The following is a 25,868-nucleotide window of genomic DNA, read 5'->3' on the forward strand; positions in this document are numbered from 1 at the left end:
CTTGGTTACGCCTCAGGTGATGATGGAAACTGCTAACAGAAAATGAAAAGTCACTCACTTTTCACATATTCTTGAAGCTGGAAAACTCTTTCTCCCATCCTCCTCCTCCCCTCCCTCTCACCTCAGCTCTGTTTGGGCCTTTCTGAAGTTTTTTGGTTTGTGTTTTAAGATGCTTTTTGCTGACGGTGCGAAATCTCTCTCCTCCCCACAGCAGCAGCCGTCGTTCCAAGGGAGGAGGTGTTACCCCGGCCGAAGGCACTGCTTTCTCTCCATGCTTCTCTAGAGGTGTTCAGATGGGATTAAAGTCCACATGGAGATATGGAAATGGACCAGGAATTTACTCTAAAAAGATGGTCAGCTGGGATTCGGGTTGCCTTATCTGCCTGGTGGTGGTCACCATGGCCGGACTTTCCCTGGCTCGACCTTCGTTTAATTTAGTTGTTGAAGACGCCACGCTGGAACCTGAAGGTAAATCGCTCTAGGATCCTTAATTTCGCAAAATGAGTTAATTTTAAATGTCTGAAATAGAAATCAACATCTTTATGTGCCTTGGTAAATTTAAGTAACAGATTAGCCCTCAAGAGTGATGTTTTTTGACTTTTCCTGCTCGTGCATGGGCTGTGTTGATGCAAGTGTGCGGTCACTTAATCTTATGCAAGCAAGCGGTGTCAGTGATGTCACTTGGGACTGTCATCATGTTGCATAATCAAAGTGTACGGCCGAAAATTTTCAGGAATGGGTCTTTAAGGAAGCCAGTCTTGTTGCACTTACTTATGAGTTACCTCTTGCTGTCTTGAATGAAATGGCTGTATAGCTGCGTGTCTTTGTGATTGTCTTAACCTGGGAAGTTTGGAGAAGGATAAATCCCAATAGTTGTCAGTCACGTGGCCCGAATGTTTAATTTTGCCAGGTACTCTGCAGTATTGCAGCTTTTATTGGTGTTTGTTCTTGGTTAGAGTTGGTTTCCCTGTTGCTGTTCATGTCCACGAACAATCGGTAGGGTGTCTGGATTGCAAGTTCTGGAAGTGTGAACATTGAGATCTGAATAGCAAGGAGTGCAGTTCATTCCCGTGGAAGCAAAGGCTAATTGGGACCTTTGCATTGGAAGAGGTGTTTTGATAAAATCTGCTGTTTAGAGTCCGCACTTGTTGGTACGTTCTGCTAGGTATATCCGTTCCTCAAGCTTTGCAAAGTGGTTTTCTTCTCTGAAGAGCTGAGGAGGGGCTGCTTTTTTATTGTCGTGAGCTGATTGGATTTAAGAATGATTTTACTGTATTGTGTAGGACCTGTCCTGCTCTCTGAGCACTTTAAAGGGAAAGTGATTCTTCCTTCATAAGGTTTCATCTATCCTTTGGAGGCATTATTACCTTTCTAATAATTCAACTGTCAAACTAATGTAATAGTCCGTAGAGCTTGCTGGAGAGAATTTGACCTTTCACACATTCTACTCTTCATGTCCACGGATACAACTTTGTTTTTATTTAATACATTTTCATGCAAAACTTATTTGTTTCTATCCACTGCCTCTAAAAATAGACGTCACCAGCTAACGCGTTTTTCGAATCCGTGCCAAGTACATTTTTATTGATGGCAGGGGATGATCTGCGTAGAGATGATGAGCCCTCCTCCCTAGCAAGCATTCCTGAAAAAAATTAGCAAAGTGTAGCAATATTGTCATCTGTCAGCCATAGAGATTGTTGATAGCAAAGATTTTTGTTTTGTTTTGTTCCTTTTGAAGGTAACTGGAGAATTAAAAAAAAAAAAAGAGCCCAACTCTCATCACCACTTACTGTATGATTTGTTAATTGCACATCTGGTGCCTTTTTGGCTTTTCAGAGGAATGACAAAATCATGAATAATTCTGGTTTCAGATTGGCCATTTGTAGTGAGGTCTCCTGGTTTTAGGGTTAAATCAGAAAGAATGTGATTGCATGATTGGTGGAGTATTTACAGGGAGAAGAGTAATATTTTTTTGGATGATGCCTTGATAATTTTTCAGCTTTTCAAGGAAAGAATACCTTTTATTATTTTAAAAATATATTTCTTCCACAGCGAATATCCAGGGGGTGGAATCTGGGTTTTATCAAAGAGTAGATTGTTAAAAAGGATTTAAAACTTCTTCCCTGGGCAGGAATGTTACTGACATGAAATAATTTTAGATGTGAGAACCCAAATCGTTACCAGAAATGAGAAGGAAAAAAAAACCCCAACAACAAACACTGTCCCCAGAAAAACGCTTTTAAGTTAATGGTATAATAAGAGCTTTTATGCTGCAGAATACAGGGAATTGTGTGGGATTTATATCTGAGATTTGGGAAATAAAACCTTCTTTATGTACTTTGTTAAACACTTTTAAAAAGAAATACTGAGTTTTTACACAATCACCTTCTCTGGGTTCCATCACTGCCACCCACAAGCTCTCCAAACTGAAAACAAAACAAAAAAATCCTTCAAAAAACCTCTTCAAAGACAAAGCAGGCTTCTTTTTTAATTTAGTAAATGCCAAACGTTTTGGCCACAGCTAATTTGGGAGGTCAGGTGCTCTAATAATGTAAATTTTCGGTAGGGCTGCTGACTTTGCAGTCATTAGAGCTATGACATTTCATACCAGCTGAGAAGGTCGACAGGGCCATGACCTTTGGTGACACGTGTTGATCTATTCCTTAGTCTTCCTTCATGGACATGCCCTAAATTTTGTCTGGGTTTTTTGATGTTAAGTGCTTTAATTTTTGCTGTGTATAGTCCTAGTGACTCGTGATATTCAAAAAGCTGTATGCAACGGTAACAGGAATTGAGTTTGTGGCTTTTCATTCCTTTGGTCATAGAGAATATACTCTTGCCTCTTCACTAAAGGTAACTTTAGGGGTGTTTGGAACCGTTTTCTTCAGAGTATCTGGTTAAGTATGTACTTTACTACCAGCAGTATTTATTTAATAAGGTGATCAGCTGCATGGGTATGTGCAGGATAGGTGCAAGATGTTGTCATGCATGGAGGTACTCACTTTTGGTTATCCGTGGTCAATCTCATCTCTTCGGTAGCACACGTCTCTCAGATGCTTCTGTAAAAAGCTGGTCTCATCGAGCTCTGGGTCTCATCTGTGACCATGAGATATTACTCTGGTACATATGAAAATGTTTACACTGAAGATGGAATCTTGAGCCCTTGTAAATTTTAATGTCGGTATTGATATCGTGGGTGCTCTCTAAGGGCTGGATCCTGAGCATGGTGGTTGTTGGCTGTGGTGCTTTCTTCCTTAAGCAGTGATGGTGAAATCTGAGGCTGTTAAGCAGCGTGAGCAGAAACAGGACCATAGGAGTTAGTTTGGGGGTTGTCAGCTATCGAATTATATCTTGCATCAAGTGTGTACAAATATGTTGGCTATTTTTTCAATCCTAGGAAATATAAAGACTTTCTGCTTTTAAATTTTAGAACTAATTCTACCTCAGTGCGTACAAAGGAGCCGTTCTCTCTCTGTGTACCCAGGCTGTGAAGGCCTTTGATGGCCAACGTTTCAAAAGGGCTCTGACCGCACACATAGGCTGAAGGGTTACTTTGTGAGCTGAATAATTAGTTTAGACATATATTTGATAAATAGCAAGCTCTCCCTTGACCTTCCCTTGCCCAAGCTGTGTGTTATCGTTCTGCTGGGTAGCTAATTTAGTCTCTTTCCCCCCCCTCCCATGCAATGCCTTGACACTGTCCTTGGAGCACCCACTCGAAGCTCTCGCCTGGTGCAGTAACAATGTGTTTCAGTTCTTTTAATTTAGGTCAAATTTCAAAGGATTAATTTAAGCTTTCCACAAGGGAGAGCCTAATTCTCCGTCCTGTGAAAAACAGAGTAGTTCAAAAAGTCCGTAAATGTGCGTTTGGGAGGTTCCTAGGAGCAGTGGTGAAGGAGGAAGACCTTCTTTAATGGGTGCTATGTGCTTATGGTGGGCTCCAAAGTCAGTAATGAGTCGTCATTTGGGTTTTAACTCAGTCACAGCTATTTGTTGCCATTAAACAACACACAAACGTAAACACGTTCAGTACAGTACCCAGAGCAATACTGCCCTTTTTGTAAAAATGTTGCTTAATATGAGTGGTACACTTTTTTTTTTTTTTGTAAAAGTGGTGGCAGGGCTTAAAGGTTATCACCTGTGGTCACAAGGTTATTGACACCTGTGGTCACAGTGGTTAGCACAGTCTACTTGGAGATGACTCGTTAGCTGCCACGACATGTCTGGATCAGGATGGGGAGCAGCCTGCTCCCCATCCTGGTGTGTCCCCATGTCCCTCAACCTCCTGTGAGGTTGCAGGGCTGGTGGGACCTCGCACAGTGGGCATCATCCTAGGGCAGAAGCGGCAGAGAAGCTCCTGGATGCTGCATCCCATTTGGTAGGAAAAATAAGGGGAAAAGTTCACCTGAGGTTCCCTTGTTACATTTTCTTTTCTTTTTTTTTTTTTTTTTTAACCAAGAGAAGTGGCTTTGATATCTGCAAGTTATGATTAACAATTCGAACTGATTAGTTAAATCTGAGGGTTGATTGTTTTGTGTTTTCTTTTTTTTTTATTTTTCTTTTTTTTTTAAGGAGGGGCAATTATCACAGCCCATTATGGAGGAATGTGACATCCCCACAGCTTCGGGTGAGGGCTGGATGCCCTTTCCGAGATCCGGTTCAGTAAGTTATTTGGCCCAGTACAGGAATTGCTAGCTGAGATTCTGGGGAATTGTACAAGCAGCCAGATTAAATCAGTCTTAATGTGTCCATTCTACGTTTAAAATCCACAGTCCTTGAGCAGAGGCATGCTCTTGAGCTGCAGACTAATTGGGCATGGGTAGGGTTGTTGTTTACAGTCAGTGTTCATGAGACACTGGGAGTTGGGAATATTTGGCAACTATTGGCAACTATTTTTGCAAAGTAGCACAAATAATGGCACATTTCAGGCTTATCTGCCATATTTTACAATTGCAGCTTTTTGAAGGAAAAAAATTAACTTTTAGAAATTTTATTCCTTTAGTAATTTTATAATTTTTTTTTTCTTGGGAGCCAAAATATTTTCAAAGACGCTGAGTTGTGGGACTGTTTTTTTTTTTTTTTTGTTTGGTTGTTTTTTTCAGTTTTATTTTTTAAAACCACTTGTGTAGATCAAACCCCAAGCCAGCCACCAGCTCCCGTGGATGCATAGTTTTCTAATCTTAAAATAGTTCTTCCTTGGCAGAGAACTTGCAACAAATTTCAGGCTATAGTAAGGTTGTGGGTTTTTTTTGTTTTGTTTTGTTTTTTTAACAGGCAAGTTACAAATCTTTGCAAGCAGAATTTGCAATGAAAATGCTGACAGCTCCAGTTATGCAAGGCTGTGTACGCATGAGACGATGGACTATTGTGGTGTTTCAATAATAACCATAGCTTAACTCTTAATGAGCATATTTCTATATCGGGCTTCCCAGCTTCAGTAGAAGTGATCACTTGCCTTTATACAAATACATTCAAAGCTTAGTATTGTCTTAGGGTGAATATTTAGTTTAGGAACAGATGAGAGTGGGAGAAAAATCCTTAACTGTTCCTTTTTCCATCATTAATAGAGAAAAATTCTGTACTAGAAGGGTCAGATTTTTAAGTGTTAAACATTTGTGAGTCCTCAAGGTTGAAGCTGTAGAGTGAAAGCTGAGATTTTTTTCGAAGCAGTGCTCCTTAGCAATACAAACCCGTGTTTTTAAAAGAACCATCATCCACTTGGGCAAGTTATGTCTTGTCTCTTTGTAATAGTGCACCAGGTTTAACTGGAAGAGAAAATTTATTTCAGGGTAGTTAAAACCAGTGCAAAATTCGTGCTGAAAAGACGTCAGGAACCCCAAACCTGTCTGAAACAATGAAGAATCTGGAGTTTAGCATTGATGTGACTCAGGGTTTGGTTCCCTCTGGGAACTTCAGGTGCTCCTCCATCGCGGCTGGTCAGGTGGGAGCATCTTCTGCGGAGTTGGTTGGGATGCACTGATTTGTGTTTGTGGTGGGAAACACTTGATTTGGCATGGAGCCTGCTGGGGTAAAGCCATCCCTACAGCAATTCGGGAGCTGATTTGAAATTCAGACCTTTGAATTCAGGTTCAGCACGTCTCACTGTATGTCTGTAGTGTTTTTTGGGGGGGATTTGGCACAGCATGGCCTCCAGATCAGAGATGCCATCTCGCAGTACTGAGGACTAAACTGGCTTTTAAACTACTTGAAAGAGAAGTTGGAGCAACTTTTGAATACAGGCAAATCTTAAATAAAGACCAGATTTGCAAGAGCGCAGCAGCCAGCGGCTCCCGTTGTAATTACGAAACGTGCGCTGGGAGCGCCGAGCTGTTCTGGAAGTTTTTGGCCCTTCGGGTTTCAATCTGGAGTTGGGAGCGTCAGCGAAATTGAGTTGGCACTGACTGCCTGGGGACTGCACCTCGCAGCGAGGGCAGTTACAGAGTGAGGTATTCTGTGAAGAGGGGTAAATATTTATGTAGATTTTTTTTTTTAAATATTTCAAAACAGTTTATGAGTTGTTTGCCAATTATATACATCTCCAGAGTATCATAGAATCCTTTCCCATCTCTTAATTATCACTGCTGTGTTTTTGTGTTTGTTTTTTTTTTTGTGAAAAAAAGAAACAAAGCTTTTTTTTAGGGGTTTGGTTTTCCTGGACCTACTTCAGCGTATCAGAGTGGTCAGCACCTGGTGTAGAAACGCATCTCATGGGTTTCACTTTCTGCTGGTTCAGATCCTTTTGCTGCTTGTCACCACGCAAGTGGCATGATCCGTATCAAGAGGGACAGAAGGGCAAACCAAGCGCTGGCTGAATTCGGCCGTGCCGCTTCCTTCGCTTGCCGTGCTATTGTTATAATTCTAATTGTGTTTTTAAAATGACTGTAAGTGAAAGCGCGTGGTGAACCTCAGCAAAGCCGAGGAGTCGAGATGTGACCTACTTTTCGTTCCCCTCCTCGCACGCCGTTGCAAGTTGTGTGTAATTATTGCTTTTCCTCCCCCGCGAAAGAACTGGCTCATCACTTCGGGACGTTAAGCGATGCCGAGGAGTCTCGTGAATTTGTGAGGGTTTACTGGGAAGGGCGATATGGTGGGGAAGTGGAAGGGAGAAAAGGGAGGATGAGAAGCTGGTTGGGGAGATGATCGTATTTTGGCCATTGTAATTTTTTTTTTTTCTCTCTTAGCTTTTCATGAGTTTCTATTTAGAATGGAGTTTTGTGACATGGTAATTATCACCTCAGGCTTTATCCCGGGAGACTCAGCTGTTTCCGAGTGGGGTTTGCAGTTGGATGCTGCGACTGGGCGTGCTTGAACAGTCCTGCACCGACCAGGATGAGTCTGTAGGAGGTTAAATTGTGGCTGGATGGAACAGAACTTGAGGAGAACACCGTGCTGCAACTTAGTTTTTAAGTGTAATAGAAAGTTGTGCTGTAGAGAAACTACGTAAGGTTCATGAGACTCTTTTCTTTAGGATGTCCTGTGTGGGGGTGCAGGTGAGGTGCTGGTGGGACCGGCTGCTGAGCAGCGAGGCAGAGCGTGCTTTCGTGGGACTTGCTTTGCAAGTCTGCAAAGTGTCCTGCTCAGTGTCTCTGTGTTGCAATGTTTAATTTGCTTCAAGGAAAGCAATATGATTTATCATTCTGAACGCCGCCCAGCAGTTCTTAAAAATCATTTTAAAGCACCAGTTTAAGTTTTGAGCAGTTCTCGAGCTTGGTTCTATTAAACATAGTTTAATCATGAAAAATACTTCTGTTTAGATGTTGAGGTACCCAGATTTATCTGATATTGTTTACTCACCAGGGCAGCACAGGTATTTCAGACGTGCAGGATTAGCATGGAGGCTCTTGTAATAAATCAGCAGCGCAGCACTAGTCAATAATAGCCCTTCTCCTAACAACTCAGAAGCATTTGAACCATCTTCCATTAGTATGGCAAAGCGCCCAGGATCCACTGCTACAGCAAGGAGTGACGGAGGTGTCTGCAAGTTAAAAATAACCCTTGTCATGTAAATGGTGGTGGGCCACCTGGAAGTACAGTGAGCCAGCCTAGCTTTTAACTTCAGGTCTTGTTCTGCTGCTCCTTCCTTGTTCCCCTTAACTGTTCTCTGTGTGGAGCTGGGATTAGAATCATAGAATGGTTTGAGTTGGAAGGGACCTCAAAGATCATCTAGTTCCAACCCCCCTGCCATGGGCAGGGACACCTTCCACTAGCTCGGGTTGCTCAAAGCCTCATCCAACCTGGCCTTGAACACCTCCAGGGATGGGGCATCCACAGTTTCTCTGGGCAACCTGTTCCAGTGCCTCACCACCCTCGATGTGAAAAATTTCTTCCTTATATCTGATCTAAATCTCCCCTCTTTCAGTTTAAAGCCATTAATTAAATTAGCCCTGATGTCTTTTGACTAAATGTTGCTCTTGGTTAAAAGGGAGCCTGGTACGCCTTGAAGCTTTGAAGTATTTGGAGAATATCCTATGGTTTATATGCATTGTGGACAGGACTTTGGAAAGCGCTGAGGGGCTGTTTTGGGGATATTGTTTCCAGTGACTTTTTTTCAAATTCCACTTTAGGAAGTGGGGGAAGATGAATTTCAGGGGAACAGGCAAGATGAGGCTTTTAGCCGAGCTGCTAAAATTAAGAGGATTTGTATAGTCAAGTAAAAATGGGACCGTGTACAAAAGAAACAACTGCTGACTTGCTTATAAGGAATCTGAATAGATAGACATTCTCTGCATCCAGAACTAACACTTGAACATGAAATTGTGCAACTTTCAACCTCACAGTTGTAATTTATTTCTTTTGCATGTTGAGCAGTAATAGTCCTGAGCGTGGCCTTCGGCAAACCTAGAAGGTGATTGTGTTTGTATGTTTGGATTTATGCTATGTTCTGTGATGTTTTTATGTCACTCTTAAAATGCAAATAAAGAACCTGAAAAATCCCTACAGATTGGAATAGATGCAAGAAAATATTAAAACCAAGAAAAAACCCTTTGCAAATAAATGTATGTGCTCGTACCTTTTCCCAAGGCTGTGTGTCTTATGTGGAGCCTTTCCCAAGCAGACTTTCATGAACAACGGGAGTTGGTTAACTTGCTCTGCCACTTGGTCGTGTGCAGAATACAGTCAGGAAGATTTGATGTTCTGCTGTTGCTGGAAGTAGAAACGATGAGAAAATGATCCTAGTCTTGGATTCTGCTATTCAGAGAGACAAGGTTGATTTTTTTTTTTTTCAGCTTTTCATTTGAGGTTCTGGCAAAAGGGGCTACATTTCCCCTTTGTCTTGTATAATAGATTACATGAGAAGACTCTTCTGTAATGAGTTTGAGGAGTAGTTAATTATTTTTGAGATTGTGTTACATGTGTGTTGCGTTTTTATTGTACTCCCCAGTACACTTAGTACAGAGACTATCACTCTATTACTTTAGGCAGCTTATGGCTTGAACAGAAATGGTCAAGATTTGGTGCCTGGAGCCACAGGTTCAAATCCTGAAGATGGCCTGTAGTTTCTCATCTTACTGGCGAAATTATAAAAGGCAGCACAATGATTTTAGGGTTTTTGGTGTGGCTGCTCAAGGTTCGGGGTGTTTTCTCCCTCCCTGGTTACCAAGTCTTTGTGGAGAAGACATACTGATGCTTTGCTGTTTCTCACTCTGTCCATGTGTCTGGAGATAAATCCTGTGGTGACTATTGTATGAAGAAGTCATCATCCTGTAAGGAGCAGACCGGGAAGAATAGGGACAAACAGGAAGAAATTGCAGGGCAGTTCCCAGCAGCAGGAGGTGGCCTCGCTGGTCTCTCTGCTGTTTACTTTGAACTTGGCATGTTCTGAGTCTTCCCTGGCTTGGCTTCCAAAAGCATAAAGCACACAGCCAAGCCCATGAGCGTGTGATACTTGGCGTTTTTGACGCATGTTGCGTGGTTGTGCAGCTATAACTCAACGATCACAACCGTAAAGACAGGTAGGAGCAAGCAGGCTACAAGTTGTAGGAATTTTTAATCTCTCCATGAAGCCTAGACAAGTACAACTTCTTTCTCTGTTAAGAAGGAGTCTTCTGCCTTTAACCACAGGGTAAAACACATCAACCGAACTGCTCTGCAGCCATCAAAGCCATGCTAAAATAAATCATGCACCTCACGCCATGTCAGCCAACACACCAACATAGCAGGGGATCTCATGAGATTTGCCCCCACTACTCTCTTCTGTGGGGTGTGATGAGGCCCTGGTGCCTGTAGCCAGGTCTAAGTGCTGCTTGGGGGTAGTCACCTCAAGGAGTCGCGGTTCCATAATTGCTCATCTGCCAAGGAGCATTACACAACGCAGAGAGATATAATCACGTGGGGATGACTTTTAGGTGCATGTGCAGAGCTCTTTTCTTGGCCGGGGGGGTCCTGCAAGTGGTGAAACTCTTTGCTACTCACCAGAATTATTTGTTTTTCCAAGTCTTCAAAGCTTAGGAAAACAAGTTAATGCAGTGTAATATTTTCCCTTGCCCGTGATGACATTAGCACGTATTTCAATTGGAGGAGATTCACTTTTTTTATGACCTTAGTATATGAAACACTCAATAGGAGTTGACATGATGCTGGAGGTCCATGCTCTAGCAGGTCAGTGTGGCTGGAAGCTCTACACTTGCTAGAGTATCAGGCATGTATTGTATGGAAACACGTACTTCCTTTTGCAAATGTTCACTTCCAGGGCAAAAGGATCCTTCCTCTTCCTCAGAAAATTTTTTGGTGTCTGTTTTCATCTCTTGTACCCATCAGATGACTAGGTCCTTATAATAGGATGAGGATAACAGGGTTAAAGAGGATGCCAGGAAAAAATATCTCAATTTATTTTGGAGAGCCTGGCACTCAACGTTTTGTGGAAGTCGCTGCTTTCAAACAGAGCAGCCCATGAGCTTGTTTTAAAGGAACAAGTGAAGACTTAGAATCTGTCACGGATTTATGTGCGTAGCTGTCACAGATATCTCTCTGATGCTTTGTGTTTGCTGAAGTTTTTCTACAAGGCCTGGATCTTTTTCATCAGATTTGAGCAACTGATTTTTTTCTACGTTAGAGGCAGGGGGGAAATGATTCCTGCTCTTCGGAGTGCTGTTCAGTGACAAGGCATTTTTTAATCTATTTATTTTTTTATTATTTTTTTTCTAGTGTTTTAAAATTATAGAACGAACTGTAGTAATTTAGAAAGGGAAGTATTTTATCAGAATGGAGAGATTTCCTGATCATGCCTGACGGAGGCAGAGATGGGCATAGCTGGCAGCTAGCTGACGGAGACGCTGTACAAATAAGACTGCAGGAATCTGTTGACTTTGGAGAAAAGCAGATGGACGGATCACAAACGCTATTTTGTCCCCCTTTTTGTGAGGAGACATGCTTAGCCTATGTGGCTTTGGTTTGCCCTTAGCTAACGGGACATAGTCACTGTGACCAGGAAAGACCCTTTGCATTTTTAAACCGGTAGCTGTTGCTTTTGTAGGCTGAGTTTATCATCCGTCATCCTATCAGAAGAGGACACGGAGCTACTCTTAATATTAGCCTGTCAACTCAAATTGAGGGAGAAGCCCATCAGCTCGTTCCTGGGAGGTGGGAGGGAAGGCTGCAGACCTCACTGGTGATACCTGGGCTTCCTGACCCTGCAGAAGCTGCCTCCTGGGGAGAGCGTAAAGGCTTGGCTTTGGCTCACAAAGTCATGGGCCCCATGGCTGTTCTGCTTTGGGCGTAGCTCAACGTCCCCATTCCACGTTGCTCGTCCAGTCTGGTCTCGCTGGATCTTCCTCAATGTCAGGAAAAACAGGAGAAGTGGTAGGAGAAGCAGGACGAGTTGGTAGTGGTTGGCAGCCCAGCGTGCGCTGTGGGGACATTCAATTTTGCAACGAACCTCTTGAATTCCTGACAGGTCAGGTCTGTTGACCCTCTGGGCACACTATGGTGAGTGTTTAGTTATTTACTAAAGCCTTTTGAAGCGAAAGTGGCTTGATGGGGTCTGAGGGTTTTGTGTCATGGAGAGTTGTGTGAGAATCTTCGCTGGGGTTAGCTATTAGCTGATTGTTTAATTATTTGGCTCTGTAACTAAGTAACTAAATGCCTTTGAGCCTTAAGATAAGCAGCTCTTTGTGAACATTTTAATAAAGGGAGACAATAATAATTTAAAACCTAAGGAAGTATAAATCCTTCGTTTCAGTGACTGAATCTTGAACAGAAGCATGATTTGGAATATAATCGCGTATCTCATAATAATCTGAAATAGAGCATTCAGAATGTCCCCAGTCCTCTATTGTGGTCATGGCTTTTTTATACAAACAGTATTTACTCCATTTGATGGCTGGCTGGCATAAACCGTGCTGCGAGACTGTTCCAGCAGGCAAAGAAAAAGTTCACGTCTGTTTATTTAACAGCAGCTTGGTCTTCCGTGGCGGTATTGTTCAACTGCTCCACCTATGAAGTTTAAATACATTGTGTGCACCACTTTTACAAATAAGGATGTAGCTGAGAGCAGACAATAGCAGGAGCAACGTGCCCTCCCTTCTCCCCCAGCGTTCAAGAACGCCGCCAGAAGCTTTGCGCGTGCTTTTGTTGCTCGTTTGTTTTTTAAGGGGTGATGGACGGGTGTTGTTCATGCAGGTAACATGCCTTCGCAGCGGGAACTAATGCCACAATTCTAGGATTTGCGGGAGGACTTGTTAAGAGAGGCATCCCATGCCACCGCCTTCCCTGGCCATGCAGAGCTCGCCCAGCAAAGGGTGGATTTACGGGCTTATGGCGATGGCTGAGGGATATGGTTCCAAGGACAGAGCTTCAGGGAGGGCTGGAGGAACATGGATGTGATGGTACCAGATCATCAAGCCTTCTGCTTGATGCTGCAGGCTCTGCAGGGCTATCTCCTCCTTCTCCCATCTAGCTGTTTTCACTGGGGGAAAATTCAGGAGGATGCTGCTGAGACCACTGGAGGATGGGTACAAGGGAGAGCTGAGCAAACTGGCAGCCTTATTTCAGTATGCTCCAAAGACGTGGAAGTGGGGAAAGAATCCTGATGTACCGTGTGCACAGGAGTTCAAAACTTGTCCCTAAATTTCAGAGCAGCATAAAAAAAAAAAATCCTCGTGCGGTGTCCTGGAGAGAGAGTTAACTTTGCAGTGTAGGTTGTTTATGTGCTGCTGGGAATTTTTTAGCAGTTCGAACTGGTTGATTTTTGCAGTGAAGCTGTTGGGTGGACTCGTGCCTCAGAATCCCACCTGTTCCCTGTTTGCTTTTGGGCACTATTTCAAACCCACACTGGAAAAAGTTTATAGGCAAACATTATAAAAAGTGACAGTCTTAAGTGCTGCTACATTCTAGTTTGGCAACACAAAGGCTTACCTGAAATAACTCACTGTTTCCAAACATGACTTCATTATTTCATGACAACGCTTTATGCTGCATCTTCCCTGATACTCTAGGGAGAAAGAAATGCAGGAGGATAACATTTACCACATGCTAATACCTATTTGAAACTTGTTTTTCTTCGGTATGCTAGTAATTTTCCTTGTAAAAGGATTTTTTTTCTTTGTATTTTTGAAATAAATTACTGTTCTTGAGTTTGGATTTGGATTTGTGTTGAAAGACTTGATGTAAATTGGGGGATAATAGTTTAAAAAGAGATGAAATCAAGGATGGGAGGTAGAAAATTATTTTCCTTGTAATTTTATGCAAACAACCGATCTGCCCAGGAGGACTCTGCAACCCATGTGACCATCCTGCGAGTTTCCTGGGGCTCTTCAGTGCAAGCCTCTAATCACTTAAAGGAGGGTTGAGGTATCTTCACCCACGGTGGCTTTTAAAAAGTTTAAACAAAGACGTTTTTAAAGACTCCTCTACTTTGTTGGCACAGCATAAACTCTGTAAAAGAAATTTTCTTTGCAGGTAGAGCGTTACAAAGAAGTCTTAAAAACTTCAAAGTAAGTTAGCTAGAGGGCTTTAGCCACCTTTTTCTTTAATTTAACAGTGGAATCAGAATTTTAAAAAATCTCAAGCAGAATCAAATATACTCATTACTATTATGAAATATATGTAGAAAGGAGTCTGTGCTCCTTCTGGAAATTAGATTTCTAACAGCTTAGTGTAGTACTCAGTGAAACACCTGTATTGCAGATCTGTGGATTCGTGACTGCATCAACAAGACTAAATTGGTTTATAAGGAGTAGAAGGCTGTATTGTAGCTTGTCCTGGACTTTGAGATGGAACTTTGCAGGCTAGAAAGTTTAGAGACCTTGTTATAAAATATAAATCCAAGCACCTTTACAGTCTCCATAATTGATTTTGTTTAAATGGTTTTATGTACTTCTCCTGGCCACCATCTGGGTGCGATGCCTGTGTCAAATCTGTTGTTTGAAAAACCATGTTTGCCCTAGGGAAAAACCCAGGAGAAGCTTTGCTTGCTTTGCAAGGGCACATCCCTGGATCTATTCTCCCTTTGCTTCAGGCAAACTTCCACTGAAATCCCTGAAATAACGTAATTTCAGGATGAGAGGGAGGAGAAATTGAGCGTGCTCTTTTCAAGTGCATCGGTATAACCTGATACTTAAATGCATGAGTGTCTTATGGTGGTGGCCACTTGTGGTACCCATAGAATCATAGAATATCTTAAGCTGGAAGGGACCCGTAGGGATCGAGTCCAACTCCTTGCAGGATTTACCTAAAACTAAACTACTGACAGAGCTTCAGCGTTGCCAAACAGCATTGTCCAAGGGCTAGCTCAGATGTGATGCTTGTTTCAGACTTCTTGTGTGGGCAGCAGGTCAAGGGAGGTGATTCTGTTCCTCTACTCTGCTCTCATGAGACCCCCTCTGCAGTGCTGTGTTCAGCTCTGGGGTCCCCAACAGAAGGAGGACATGGAGCTGTTGGAGTGGGTCCAGAGGAGGGCTACAAAGATGATCCGAGGGCTGGAGCACCTCTGCTATGGAGACAGGCTGAGAGAGTTGGGGTCGTTCAGCCTGGAGAAGAGAAGGCTCCAGGGAGACCTTCCAGCAGCCTTCCAGTACTTAAAGGGGCTACAAGAAAGCTGGAGAGGGACTTTCTGCAAGGATTTTTAGTGATAGGACAAGGGGCAATGGTTTTAAACTGAGAGGGGAGATTTTGATTGGATCTAAGGAAAAAATTCTTCCCTCTGAGGGTAGTGAGGCACTGGACCAGGTTGCCCAGAGAAGTTGTGGCTGCCTCATCCTTGGAAGTGTTCAAGGCCAGGTTGGATGAGTCTTTGAGCAACCTGGTATAGTGGAAGGTGTCTCTGCCCATGGCAGGGGAGTTGGAACTAGATGATCTTTAAGGTCCCTTCCAACCCATGAATGGTTATTCTCTGATTCTCTGTTGAAGGTGTGATAGAAGAAATGCAACACTGCGCCCCAAGGATGAGGAACATGGGTTTCAGGGTTTTGATATTCTTAGAAGCAAGGGTGGACTTGCACAGTAGGTGACCTATAGGAGTCACCTATTTTAATATTCCCTCAGACTCCCAAACAAACAGAAAGAAGTGTGTATTTTATTTATATGTGCACACAGCGGTGCACAGTTGGTGCCCGTGTGGGGAAGGACGTGTGCCGGGGAGCAGCTGTCCACGCGATGTGACCCTCCTCATCAGCAAACAGAACATGCCTTCATGCTGCTTTCCCTCATTTACTTGGCAAGACCAGGAGGCTCGTGGGAGAGGGACACCGTGGTTGTAGGCAGAAACCAGTTTCAAAAGCAGTCCCTGTATCTATCTGGAACAGCCCGAGTGCGTCGTAGGTGTGGGGGGTCTCTCCACCCTGTGCCGAGGTGTCCCACTGTCCCTGTGATGATGGTCCTGCGTGCCCAGGGCTGCGGTTCCCTTTCCCCTGCTGAGAGCCAGCCTTGGAAGGGGGTGATGAAGCCCTAGTGACTATAGGCAGATTTAGTTTTTCTAAGGAAAAAGAGCATGGTTTGACATTCCCCTCGTTATTTGCTTACAAGAGGAGACTGATGGATGAGCCATTTCATTTTGAACTTCTGTGTGCACTGGGACTTCAAAAGCTTCACTTGTGTTCGTGGGTTTCTGCTGTGTTCCGTTCACGAGAGGCTGTGAAATGAAGCAAAAAAAAATTAAAGGAAAAAGTTACTATCGCTGGAACAGAGTTGGCGGTGTAGAAGGCAAATGTAGAGACTTTGGGAAGGGTGCAGGGAGAAAGATGAAGGTCATCGTGTATGCTGTGTGTAGGAACCCACGTTCATTAGCTTAGCTAGTGAAGGAGTTTTTGGCCGTCCTTTTCTTTCAACACAGCTCTTTCCATTTTCTTTTTTTTTTTTTAAAAAAACAACTTATAAAATCAGATGGGGAAAAATAAGTATTAGGTTGAATCATAGACACAAATGCTAAGATAAAAACCTGAATTTGCTTTTTAAACTTCTCCTGGCACCCTCATGTTCTTCGAAGCCCCCAGGTTCAGCAGCACTCTTCTGCCCAGAGTTGGCTCGCTGTGACCAGCGAGAAGGGTTGTGCCTCTGCGTGGCGCTGGGGACAAGGCACGTGCTGAGACCCTCATCAAAAGGGAACGAGCTTTGTTTGTGGTTAACTTCTTGAAAGTAAAGCCTATTCCATACATGTATATGGTTCAGTTTTACGAGACAGGTTGCTGGGCTAATCTGGGTGCAACTTTTTTTGTTGAACATAACTTGATTTCTGTGGATGAAAAGGGCCTTCACTGACTTGTGTTGGAAATTCTCTCCTTTCCTTTCTCTTCCTTCTTTTCCTCCTTTCCTTCCACCTTCGCAGAGCCGCCAACCAAATACCAAATCTCTCAGCCCGATGTATATTCAGCACTTCCAGGAGAACCGCTTGAGTTGCGCTGTCAATTGAAAGACGCCGTCATGATCAGTTGGACTAAGGATGGGGTCCCTTTGGGGCCCGACAATAGGACAGTGATTATTGGGGAATACTTACAAATTAAGGATGCTACACCCAGAGATTCGGGCCTTTATGCTTGCACTGCTGTTAGGACCCTAGACAGTGATACTCTGTACTTCATTGTAAATGTTACAGGTGAGTGAGTTAAACAGAGGTTTTTGCATGTAGAAACTGTAAAATTTGATATAAAGAACATTATGATATAATACGAAACGGTCCTTGGGCTCAGCGAGTTGAGCTGAGTTCTGTTGTTATTTCAGGTATTTTCCTCCTTCTCCTGACCCTGAAGCGGACTCAGTATATACTTCTTTTACTTCATGGGACCTATAGTGATTAACAGTTGCTGAATAGCTCTCTGTTTTATGCCACTATGACAGCATTAAATTCTACAGAGTCTCTGTGATGATGATAAAGCCAGTAGAATGAATACAAGGGTTCCCCACCCCCCTTCCCTTTCCATCAGAAGAGGAAAAGGGGTGTCCTACATCCTTTAAATTTAGAGATAAATTGCTCTGGAGACCCTCAGTTCTGTTCAACAAAATGTCTTTAAGACAAATAAAAATTGTAAGAGGAAAGAGATTTTTGGAGTTACCAAGCTTCCTTTGGAAACTTTGTAGAGTTTCAGGACTATCAGCTAGTTTTGTTAGAAGTTTATAAGAGTAGCACACATTTTGTGGCTGGATTTTCTTTTTTCTATAGCTTCTGCACAACTAACAGAACATCTGTTCTCCTTGATAGATAACCTAAGATGTAGCATATTGCTTTATTTGTCTGTAAAAATAGGCCCGTTTAAAGACTTGATTATTTTTAACGTGCAGATGCTCTTTCCTCTGGAGATGATGAAGACGACAATGATGGGTCTGAGGACTTTGTGAACGACAGCAACCAGATGAGTAAGTAACAGCGAACTGCCAGAAGTCACTAGCAAGATCCACGTGGAAAGTAGCGTCCCGTCTTTCGCACTCCTGCCTTCAGAGCTTCTTGACTGTTAACCGCATGGGCTGTCAAATAGTAGTATCTTTGTCCTTCTCCATTTTCTGTTTCACATAGTTCATAACTTGGAAAAGAAAAAGAAAAATAAACTAATATTCTTCTAAACCTGCTTTGCTGGTCTGTACTTTCTTTCTCCCTTCTTGCTAGCTCTTCTGCAGTTTCCTTTCCTCCTGACTTGAAGTTCAGTCTTTGTCTGGTTTAGACTCTCAACAGATGAACTGACTTTCCGTGAACCTGAGCTGAAATTTAACAGAAGAAACAAAGATCCAGCTCACTCTGTTAAAAGGTGGTATGGAAACTTTAAAAATAAAATTAAGTCGTAATGAGGCAAATCCTTCAATCCTTAATCTCGGCAGAAATCTCCCTGGGGAGAATGAATTTGGAGACAATGAGGTTCTTTTGTCTGCAAAGGACTTCGAGGTTTGTCGCAAAGAAAGCAATCCAGCACTAAGACTGCATTTTGTTACTTATGCATGATGAAAATGGGCTAAAAGAGTCTTAAACCTATCTGAATGCTAAACTTCGGTCCCTTTAGAGAATTTGGAAAGCTATTAATAGGCTCTAAATAGAGCAGTCGCTAAGAAAAAAGGAAAAAAAAAGTAAAATTCATATTGGTTCCTTATGCACTGTTGCAAAATCCCCTCGGTGACTGGTAGTTTGCTCTGGCTCGTGCTTTGTGAAGTCAACAACAGGCAGAACACAGAAATACGTCCGTGTGAGATGTCAGCTAGTAGCCGGGTAGTATATTTGCTCCTCAGCCTGATTAGTAACCAGCAGCTATACTGTAAGCTTGAAACGCTTGTTGGGATGCTAAATTTCAGCTCCTCTGGTTAGTTCCTGTTGGATACGGCTGCCCCTGGTCTGAAGCTGTGAAACATTAGATGCTATTTAAAATGATATAAGTTCTTAGCTGCCTGTTTGGCCCCTGCCATCTGTTAGTGTGATTAACCCGCTCTGATTCACAGGTGCAGCTTGAAGTGGCTGAGATTAAGCAGCTGGAGGCTGCTCTGACAAAGGAATGCGGTGGCAGAGATAATTGGCGAGTTTGGAAAAGGGACACTGCTTTTAAAAGCAGTTGTCTAGGCAAAACCCATCAACCCAGTCAGCAGTCCCCTGGAAAGGACTCGTGGGTAGAGACTCCTTTTAGGAAACATCCCTGTGTCCGTTACCGCTTTAGAGCTTTGTTGGTGTTGGTCAGAAAAGGGTTTGCAAAGGGTTTAATGATGACGATTGTGCTTCTAATCCATCCCGATGGCCTTGGAGATCCACCATGAGCAGAAATGGATTGTGGAAGTGCGTATAGTGAGGGGAAAAAAAGAAAAGGACCTGATCTTGAAGCAACTATGCTGCGTAATGTCATGGTAACTATTCCTGCCCTTTTGCACAACAGGGAGAACTACCCCACGGTGTCTTCTGTAGCACTGGTGATGTTCTTGTAACATGAGCTATCATTTTAAGCTACCGCTAATCAATCTTGATTCAGGAGCTGGTGAAAGGCCATTGACAATTTCCGTCTGCCAGGGATGGGGGAGTTGTGCTTTAGCAGGGGTCAGTCGCACTTTCCCTGCTCAAAATGAAAGATGCCTCTAGAGTGTGAACGTTCAGACGTCTCGCATGGTGGGGAGAGCGCAGGCGCTTGCGGTGTGGAAGGGAGGAAACCACAAGAAGACAAATTGCTTGGGAGCAGGGCAGAGCACAAACAAATCCTCATGAGATTGTTCTTTACAAGGTGCCCACAAACTTCTGGGGCTTCTTGCAGGCTGCAGATGGGCGCAGGGAGCAGCGCAGCCTTCCTCCCCTGAAAGAGCTGGAACTGGAAGAGTGATGGTGGCACCACGTCCCTGCGAGCCGTCTGTTTTCAATGAAAAGTTGCATCATAGTAACTCAGTTGGATTAATATGATTTTGCTGAAAGAGGGTTGTGATCTGGCAAGATCGGAGCTGTGTGAAAGTTAGGGGTGGGACTTGGTGTGGTGCTTTTGCAAACCGTTGAAACTTGTGCATCTCGTGTCTTCTAAGCCTTCCCATCAGTATTACTTGCCATTCCTCTTCTAGATTTTGTATGTCATCCAGAAGGCCATGTCTAATTTAAGAAACTATTGCAAGATACATTGAAAAGTGAATGAGGAGTTGAGGAGTTGTCCCAGTGTGCCACGTGGCAGATGATGGTTTGTAATGGTCAAATGTCCTGCACCACCTTCTCCTGCCTGTGTCAGGCAGAGCCTGGGCAAGTTCAGGACCTCACAAGAGTCGCGGCTGCTGCTGTTTAAGAGAAGAAGTCTTTAAGTGTTTCCTGAGCTTTGCAGATCTCCAACAGTTTAACTGATAATTTACATACAAATTACAGCTGTGACCATTAAGGATAAGCGATGGAAATTGGCCTGGTTATGCCTTCACTGATGGAAACAAAAGGCCATAGTCTTCAACGGTCATTGCTTTTTGATGAAACAATTCTGATAAAGTCCAGCTGTCCTGGCATGTTAATTATGATGTGATGAGGCAGGAAATGGCCGTAGTGCCCTCCACAGGAAACTAAACCTTGGCATTCTCATTCCTGCATATTTAAAACTAAAGCAAACCTTTTAGAGCTGTTTTATTTGCGATGGTAAGTATTCTTTTAAGCTTTTTCTTACTTTTCTTTTCCTCTGTTAGGAATACGTTTTTTCAGAGGCCAAGGTTTTCCAGTGCTGTCGGAGAGGCTGTTGAGGAAATCTTGCCGAATTTTCAAGGCTGCCCAGAAAATACAACCACTCTTGAAGTCAGCGGAGGCTGCAAAGGGCTCAGTAGCTGTGAGGAGCTACTCGCTCCTGGGAGAGGAGGGTACTCATGTGTGCACGTGTGCGTTTGACCGTTTGCCCTGTGTGTATTTTTAAGTAAGAGGCATGCGTAGCAGATTTCACTCCGCGTTTGGTGTCCTTCTAGTTTGACAGATATTTTAACTGCCTGAAAAAACGCTGTGGTAGATTTGTTCCAGACTGCATCCTGAATAGCTTTTTATTACTTCCAGCTTTTGTTGAAGGGATTAGGGCTTGTGAGGAAGGTGCAGGATTGGTTCCACTGCAAAATAGGCCCTTCTCTCCCCAAAATGGCTAAGTTGGCAACTCCAGTTTTCCCCTTTGTTGCTCTAAATAGGTGCCTCAGCTTAGTTCTGGAGGACCACTTCCAAAGATGTTGACCTAGGACTTCCTCCTACTACATAGCTAAGGGATGATTGTCATCGGTTTCTGCTGGCAGCGGTGGAAAGTACATTGTTGGTATTTGTCGCCTCATCCTTATTGTTGCTTTGAGAGGTAGCCCTAATTTAAAGAGATTTCTGTAATCCTGGCTGGTGCTGGCAAGGCAGCAGCTCTCATGATGGTTGCACTGAGGTCCACCAACAGTAATTTATTCTGGAGGCCCCTGGGTAGCCCTGAAGATGCTGCTATTCTGCCATGAATTCTGGTCAGGTGACTGGAAGCTTTATGGCTTTTTTTTTTTTTTTCTTATCCCGCTTTAAACAATTTCTTCTGGGCCAAGCAATGGTAAATTGGCACCAAGAACAAAAAGTATCTAAATGCAATCCACATGCTGTTCTCTTCATGCCTTGAAGAATTTCAGAAAGGATGCAACAAGGTTCAAATTCATCAAATCCTGTAGAGTGGAAACCCACTCAAGGGAGCAGCAAAAATTGGATGTTGCCTAGAAGTGGTTTTTAATTAAAGGTCAAATACAATAGTACTGAAAACCTTAGGGAGGGGGGGTTGATGTGGTCATTTCAGGCACACTGTTTCCTGCTCGAGGTGCTCGTCAGGCAGGCTCGGAGTGGACTACTTTTGTATTTCTTTGTATTAGATAAGTCCAAATAAAAATTGAGGCTTCCTGAAGTGAAGTGGTCCCCTGGGCTGCCTAATTTCAATTTCACATGCAGGAGATTTGCCTGATTAGATGTAATGTATTTGCAGCGGAGTGCAGTGTGGGTCAGCAGGATATTTTCTTCACTAATGAGAGCTCCAAAAGCAATCAGGAATTCCCACCCGTTCCCCTGCTGCTCGTTACCACTGTGTGCTGGGCTCTGTCCCGTTTTTACTGTGAACTTTGAACAGAGGTGCTACCTACTTCCACCTGTCCTCTTAGCAGAGATGGGATGCGATGGACAGGGTCTGTAAGGGAAATTGGTGGTATATACTCATTAACTACGTTCATTCTTGCTTTTAGTCAATCTGAATGTTTTTCATCTCAAGACAAATAGAAGCAGTAAAAGATGCTTCTAGGTTTTGGTGATTTTAATCAATAAACGCCGTGTGTTAATTGGATCAGCTGCTGTAAGAAGGCACAAAGTGAGTACAAGTGTTACGGTTAATGGATGTTGCTGGTTTTTTCTCTTTTCCCTTTAATGTACTGAGGAGCCGCCAAGATACGTTGCTACTTCCTGGTGAAAAATGGTAGAATGTCTTGAAGTGTTTTCAGACAGCATTTTCAACATGTGATGTCCTCAGGTTTTTCTCCAAGTTCCCCGGTAATTCAGGAGCGTCGTAGGTTGTGCTGATGTGAGGGTTGTGCGAGGGGAAGCTTTCCTACCAGAGTCCTTTTACCAGCCCAAGGATTTTTCCTTTCCCTCCTCTCTCTGTGGTGCAGAACTAAGCCACTTCTCTTTGTTCCTGCCTGCATCCTCCTGGCCTCTTCTCTGCTCCCACCTCTTCCGCGGAGCAAAGTTTTTCCCTCCCTGTGCGTTTGTTGTATACAAGGCTTATCAGAGCACTTCTTTTCCAAGAGCAGAGCTTTTAAAAAGAATGAGAGTTGATGGAAAGGGGGCTTATATGCAAAAAAAACCAGAGGATGAGCCTCCCTATAACGTGGTAGAAACCCACGCATGAAGCAGCCTCGTTTGAGGTGGCTGGATCCTGACCAATGACCGACTCAGATGCCCTGGCCCTGGGCTGCACCTTGGTGGGAGCTTCTCTGGAGCACGGTCCATCCTCCTGTGCACTGCAGGGCAGCATAGCCATGGGCAAGCTGTGGAGCCTGTGGTTTGGATGCTTGCCAGAGGGTGCATCCAAGGTTTTTACGCTCTGTAGATGTGAGAAGGTGCTTGTGGTGGACATGATGAGAAGTGACCGCAGTGGGCGTGATGAGAAGCGACCATACTGGCTGCAAAGTTGCTGGATTGGTGTTGCCTGTCTAGGGTCAAATCTAGGCACTCTGCTCCGTTTGAGACGCCAACATAACTGATTTGGATGGTTGATTGGCTTTGACCTGCCACAGTTTGCTTTGACTCTGGGAGTTGTGGGTAGGGCCCAGTATTGGTCGTCTTACATTGCCCTGTGGAAGATGTTTAGTGATCCAGAGAAAATTTCCTGTTAATATATTAGTGCCAACATGTAATTCTGCCTTTGCCTGGTATACTGGTAATCAATTTGGGCTTTGTGTGCAGTAGTTAATTTCTTTGATTGACTTTGTATGAAGTCTTCTGTTGTTTTCATGTGATCCTGGTTCTAGCAGCTAATGCTAACAGTGATTTTCCTTGCATCCCTAGTTCATTTAAGTCTGTGTAACAATTTCTTAGTGTTATGGTTAAATTTTCAATAGTTATGTGATTTTCTGTTGTGATTACATGCACAAATTTACTTTGCTTTTCTACATCATTAATTTTAACAGTAATTGCCATTTCGGGGGTGGGGTGGAGGGAAATCACTTATCGTTCTTAGCATCATTGTAAGACTTGCTTTTGGAATGTTTTCTTTATACTGAGAGAGACGTTGTTAAAGGATTTGTTCCTGTATTTTCTATCCAGCTGTATTTTTATTTAGAGAGGAGGTGGCAGGATTTCTGAGTTTGCACTGATTGTAAGAACTGCTATAAATATTTGAGGAACGGAAGAGTTTATTTATAGTGGAGTGTTAGGCTGCTAATGAAGGAAATGAAACAGGGCTGAGAGAAATAGTCTTATTCTTCTGGACCCTTTTAGTCCCCCAAATTCCACACTAATCTGATTTGCTTCAGGAAAACTCCATTGTAAAAGAAATTAGTGTTTCCTACTGTTAACAGATCTTGAATCTTTAACTTTTTAAAAACTATTATGGTGAGATAACTGAAGCGAAGCCATGAAGATGCTGTGCAAGGCAGCCAAAGTGCTGCATGGATCCGGGGCGTGGGGTAACCTTGTATGGGGATCTATCTATCCGAATTTACTTCTAGGAGGGTAAAAATGGATGAGTAGTTGTACATTTTGTTCTGCTATGTTTCCTGTACTAGCATGTGACAAATGATTGAGAATCTGGGTGAGAGAGGGGTTTTCCATGTGCTCTTCGTGCTCCTCGTGTGGGCACAGGCTGGGCCAGGGCATGGGAAGGAGTGAGACAGCCAGGAGAGTCTTGCCAGGAGCTGGTAAAATTGCTCACCCCAGTAAATATGGGCTCAGAGACTCAGTCTCGCTTTGTGTTGTGGTGTTGGGTATCACTAAACATTTGGGCTTCGAGAGGCTCATGAGAGTGGGAAATCCCTGCAAAATGATCAACGCTATTGCTGAGTTTTGCTGATCCGTGTTTAGTCATTTGGTTTCTTCCTCTTTGGTTAAGCTTTCGGAAATATATTGCATTTGTAAATATATTTTAGTGATTTTTATGACAGTAGCAGAACAGGTCACCTTGCCATCGTACACAAGTTTTAGTGCTCTGTTTATCCCCCTTCTAACAGATGGGGAAAGGTTAAGGCTGATACTTCCAACAGGTCTTGTGGCTTGGTCTGGTCTTCACAGCTGAGGCCCAAGAATTCAGAGTTTGCTGAGCACTCACGGTAATTCAGCTTGAGGTCAAAAGCGTCCCATCATTTCAGTCTGCTGAAAACTCAGTCCCTCTGTCTTACTTGACGTACACAAACCAAAGGATATCTGTGGTTAATTATTGGAATTTTATCATAAATTATATACTCAGGACTGCAGACTGAGCCGTTTGCAAAACTCTGGTCAACACTTGTGACATACGATTTCCAGTTGTGTGCTCTTTCTAAACTATGCTGGCTCTGCTAAAATGAATACGTGCAGTGCTTTACGTCCGTGGAAGGGGCTGGAAAGGGAGCTCGGTGTCCAAGTACTGATGTTTCTGGATGTCTGTCTTTGAAACAGGGGCACCTTATTGGACACATACGGATAAAATGGAGAAAAGGCTACATGCGGTGCCAGCAGCCAACACCGTCAAATTTCGTTGTCCGGCCATGGGAAACCCAACACCGACCATGCGATGGCTGAAAAATGGGAAAGAGTTTAAACAAGAGCATCGTATTGGCGGATATAAGGTACGTTCTCGTGATGTGATTTTGCAATTTCTGTTGTTGACCAAGGCTGTAAAAAAAAAAAACAAAAAAAAAAACACAACCCAAACCAACTTGCTGAAGTCAACAGAAAATCCTTTCCTGGTCTTGGATCAAATGTAGAAGCAAAAAAAGTAAAAATTGTTAGAAATTTTTTTCTTCTGGGGAAGGGTGAGTGGTTTCTTTGGTGGTTACTGAGCACTAATTCTATATTTTATTTTTTTTTCTCAAATTCAAGCTTGTAGCATAGCAGTGCAGCTAAAGATTGTTTATAGAGACTTGTCTGGAAAACTAAAGACTGATTTTGCAAAGCAGAGTAAGGCTATTTGCTCTATTCATTTTCAACTGCACTGCTAAAAAAAAAAAAATGACCATCCTCTCTGATGGATGCAGTTCAATGCAGGAAGGGTTGGAAGTCCAAAGTTATTATTTTCTGTAGAGTTTATGGTCTGTGAAACTGAAATGGGAAGCAGAATTTGAGGGAAAGTAACAGCAATTACTTACGAGAGTTTGTTTGAATTTTAAACAGCTTCAGATTAGATGTTTCATTCTAAATTGGTGGTTACTGATTAAGAGAGAGTTTTAGGGAGGCCAGATAGCTCTGTGGGGTAGTGCATGGACCTTTAACCTCCTGGTATCTGCCTAGGTCAGGTCAGAAGTCAGGATTCGGTCATCTTATCCTGCTCCTCGCAGGGAACAGG

General features: G+C 43.2%; 1 protein-coding gene across 6 annotated transcripts in view; it reads left to right on the forward strand.

Annotated features, from left to right (window-relative positions):
* Nucleotides 1–293: 293 nt before the first annotated feature.
* Nucleotides 294–25,868, forward strand: part of FGFR2 (fibroblast growth factor receptor 2) — an 80,176-nt gene continuing 54,601 nt past the window's right edge. For 2 of the 6 annotated variants that reach the window (XM_086616669.1, XM_086616670.1), the window contains exons 1-3: nucleotides 351–468; nucleotides 17,710–17,784; nucleotides 24,983–25,152. In XM_086616669.1, the coding sequence (XP_086472795.1) occupies nucleotides 351–468; nucleotides 17,710–17,784; nucleotides 24,983–25,152 (363 nt within the window). Of the gene's footprint in view, nucleotides 469–16,759; nucleotides 17,027–17,709; nucleotides 17,785–24,982; nucleotides 25,153–25,868 lie in introns of all 6 variants that reach the window. The other 4 variants (XM_086616668.1, XM_086616673.1, XM_086616672.1 and 1 more) reach the window with 4 other exon arrangements.

This window comes from Tauraco erythrolophus, chromosome 9, assembly GCF_009769465.1.
Source record: "Tauraco erythrolophus isolate bTauEry1 chromosome 9, bTauEry1.pri, whole genome shotgun sequence".
NCBI classification, from domain to species: Eukaryota; Metazoa; Chordata; class Aves; order Musophagiformes; family Musophagidae; genus Tauraco; species Tauraco erythrolophus.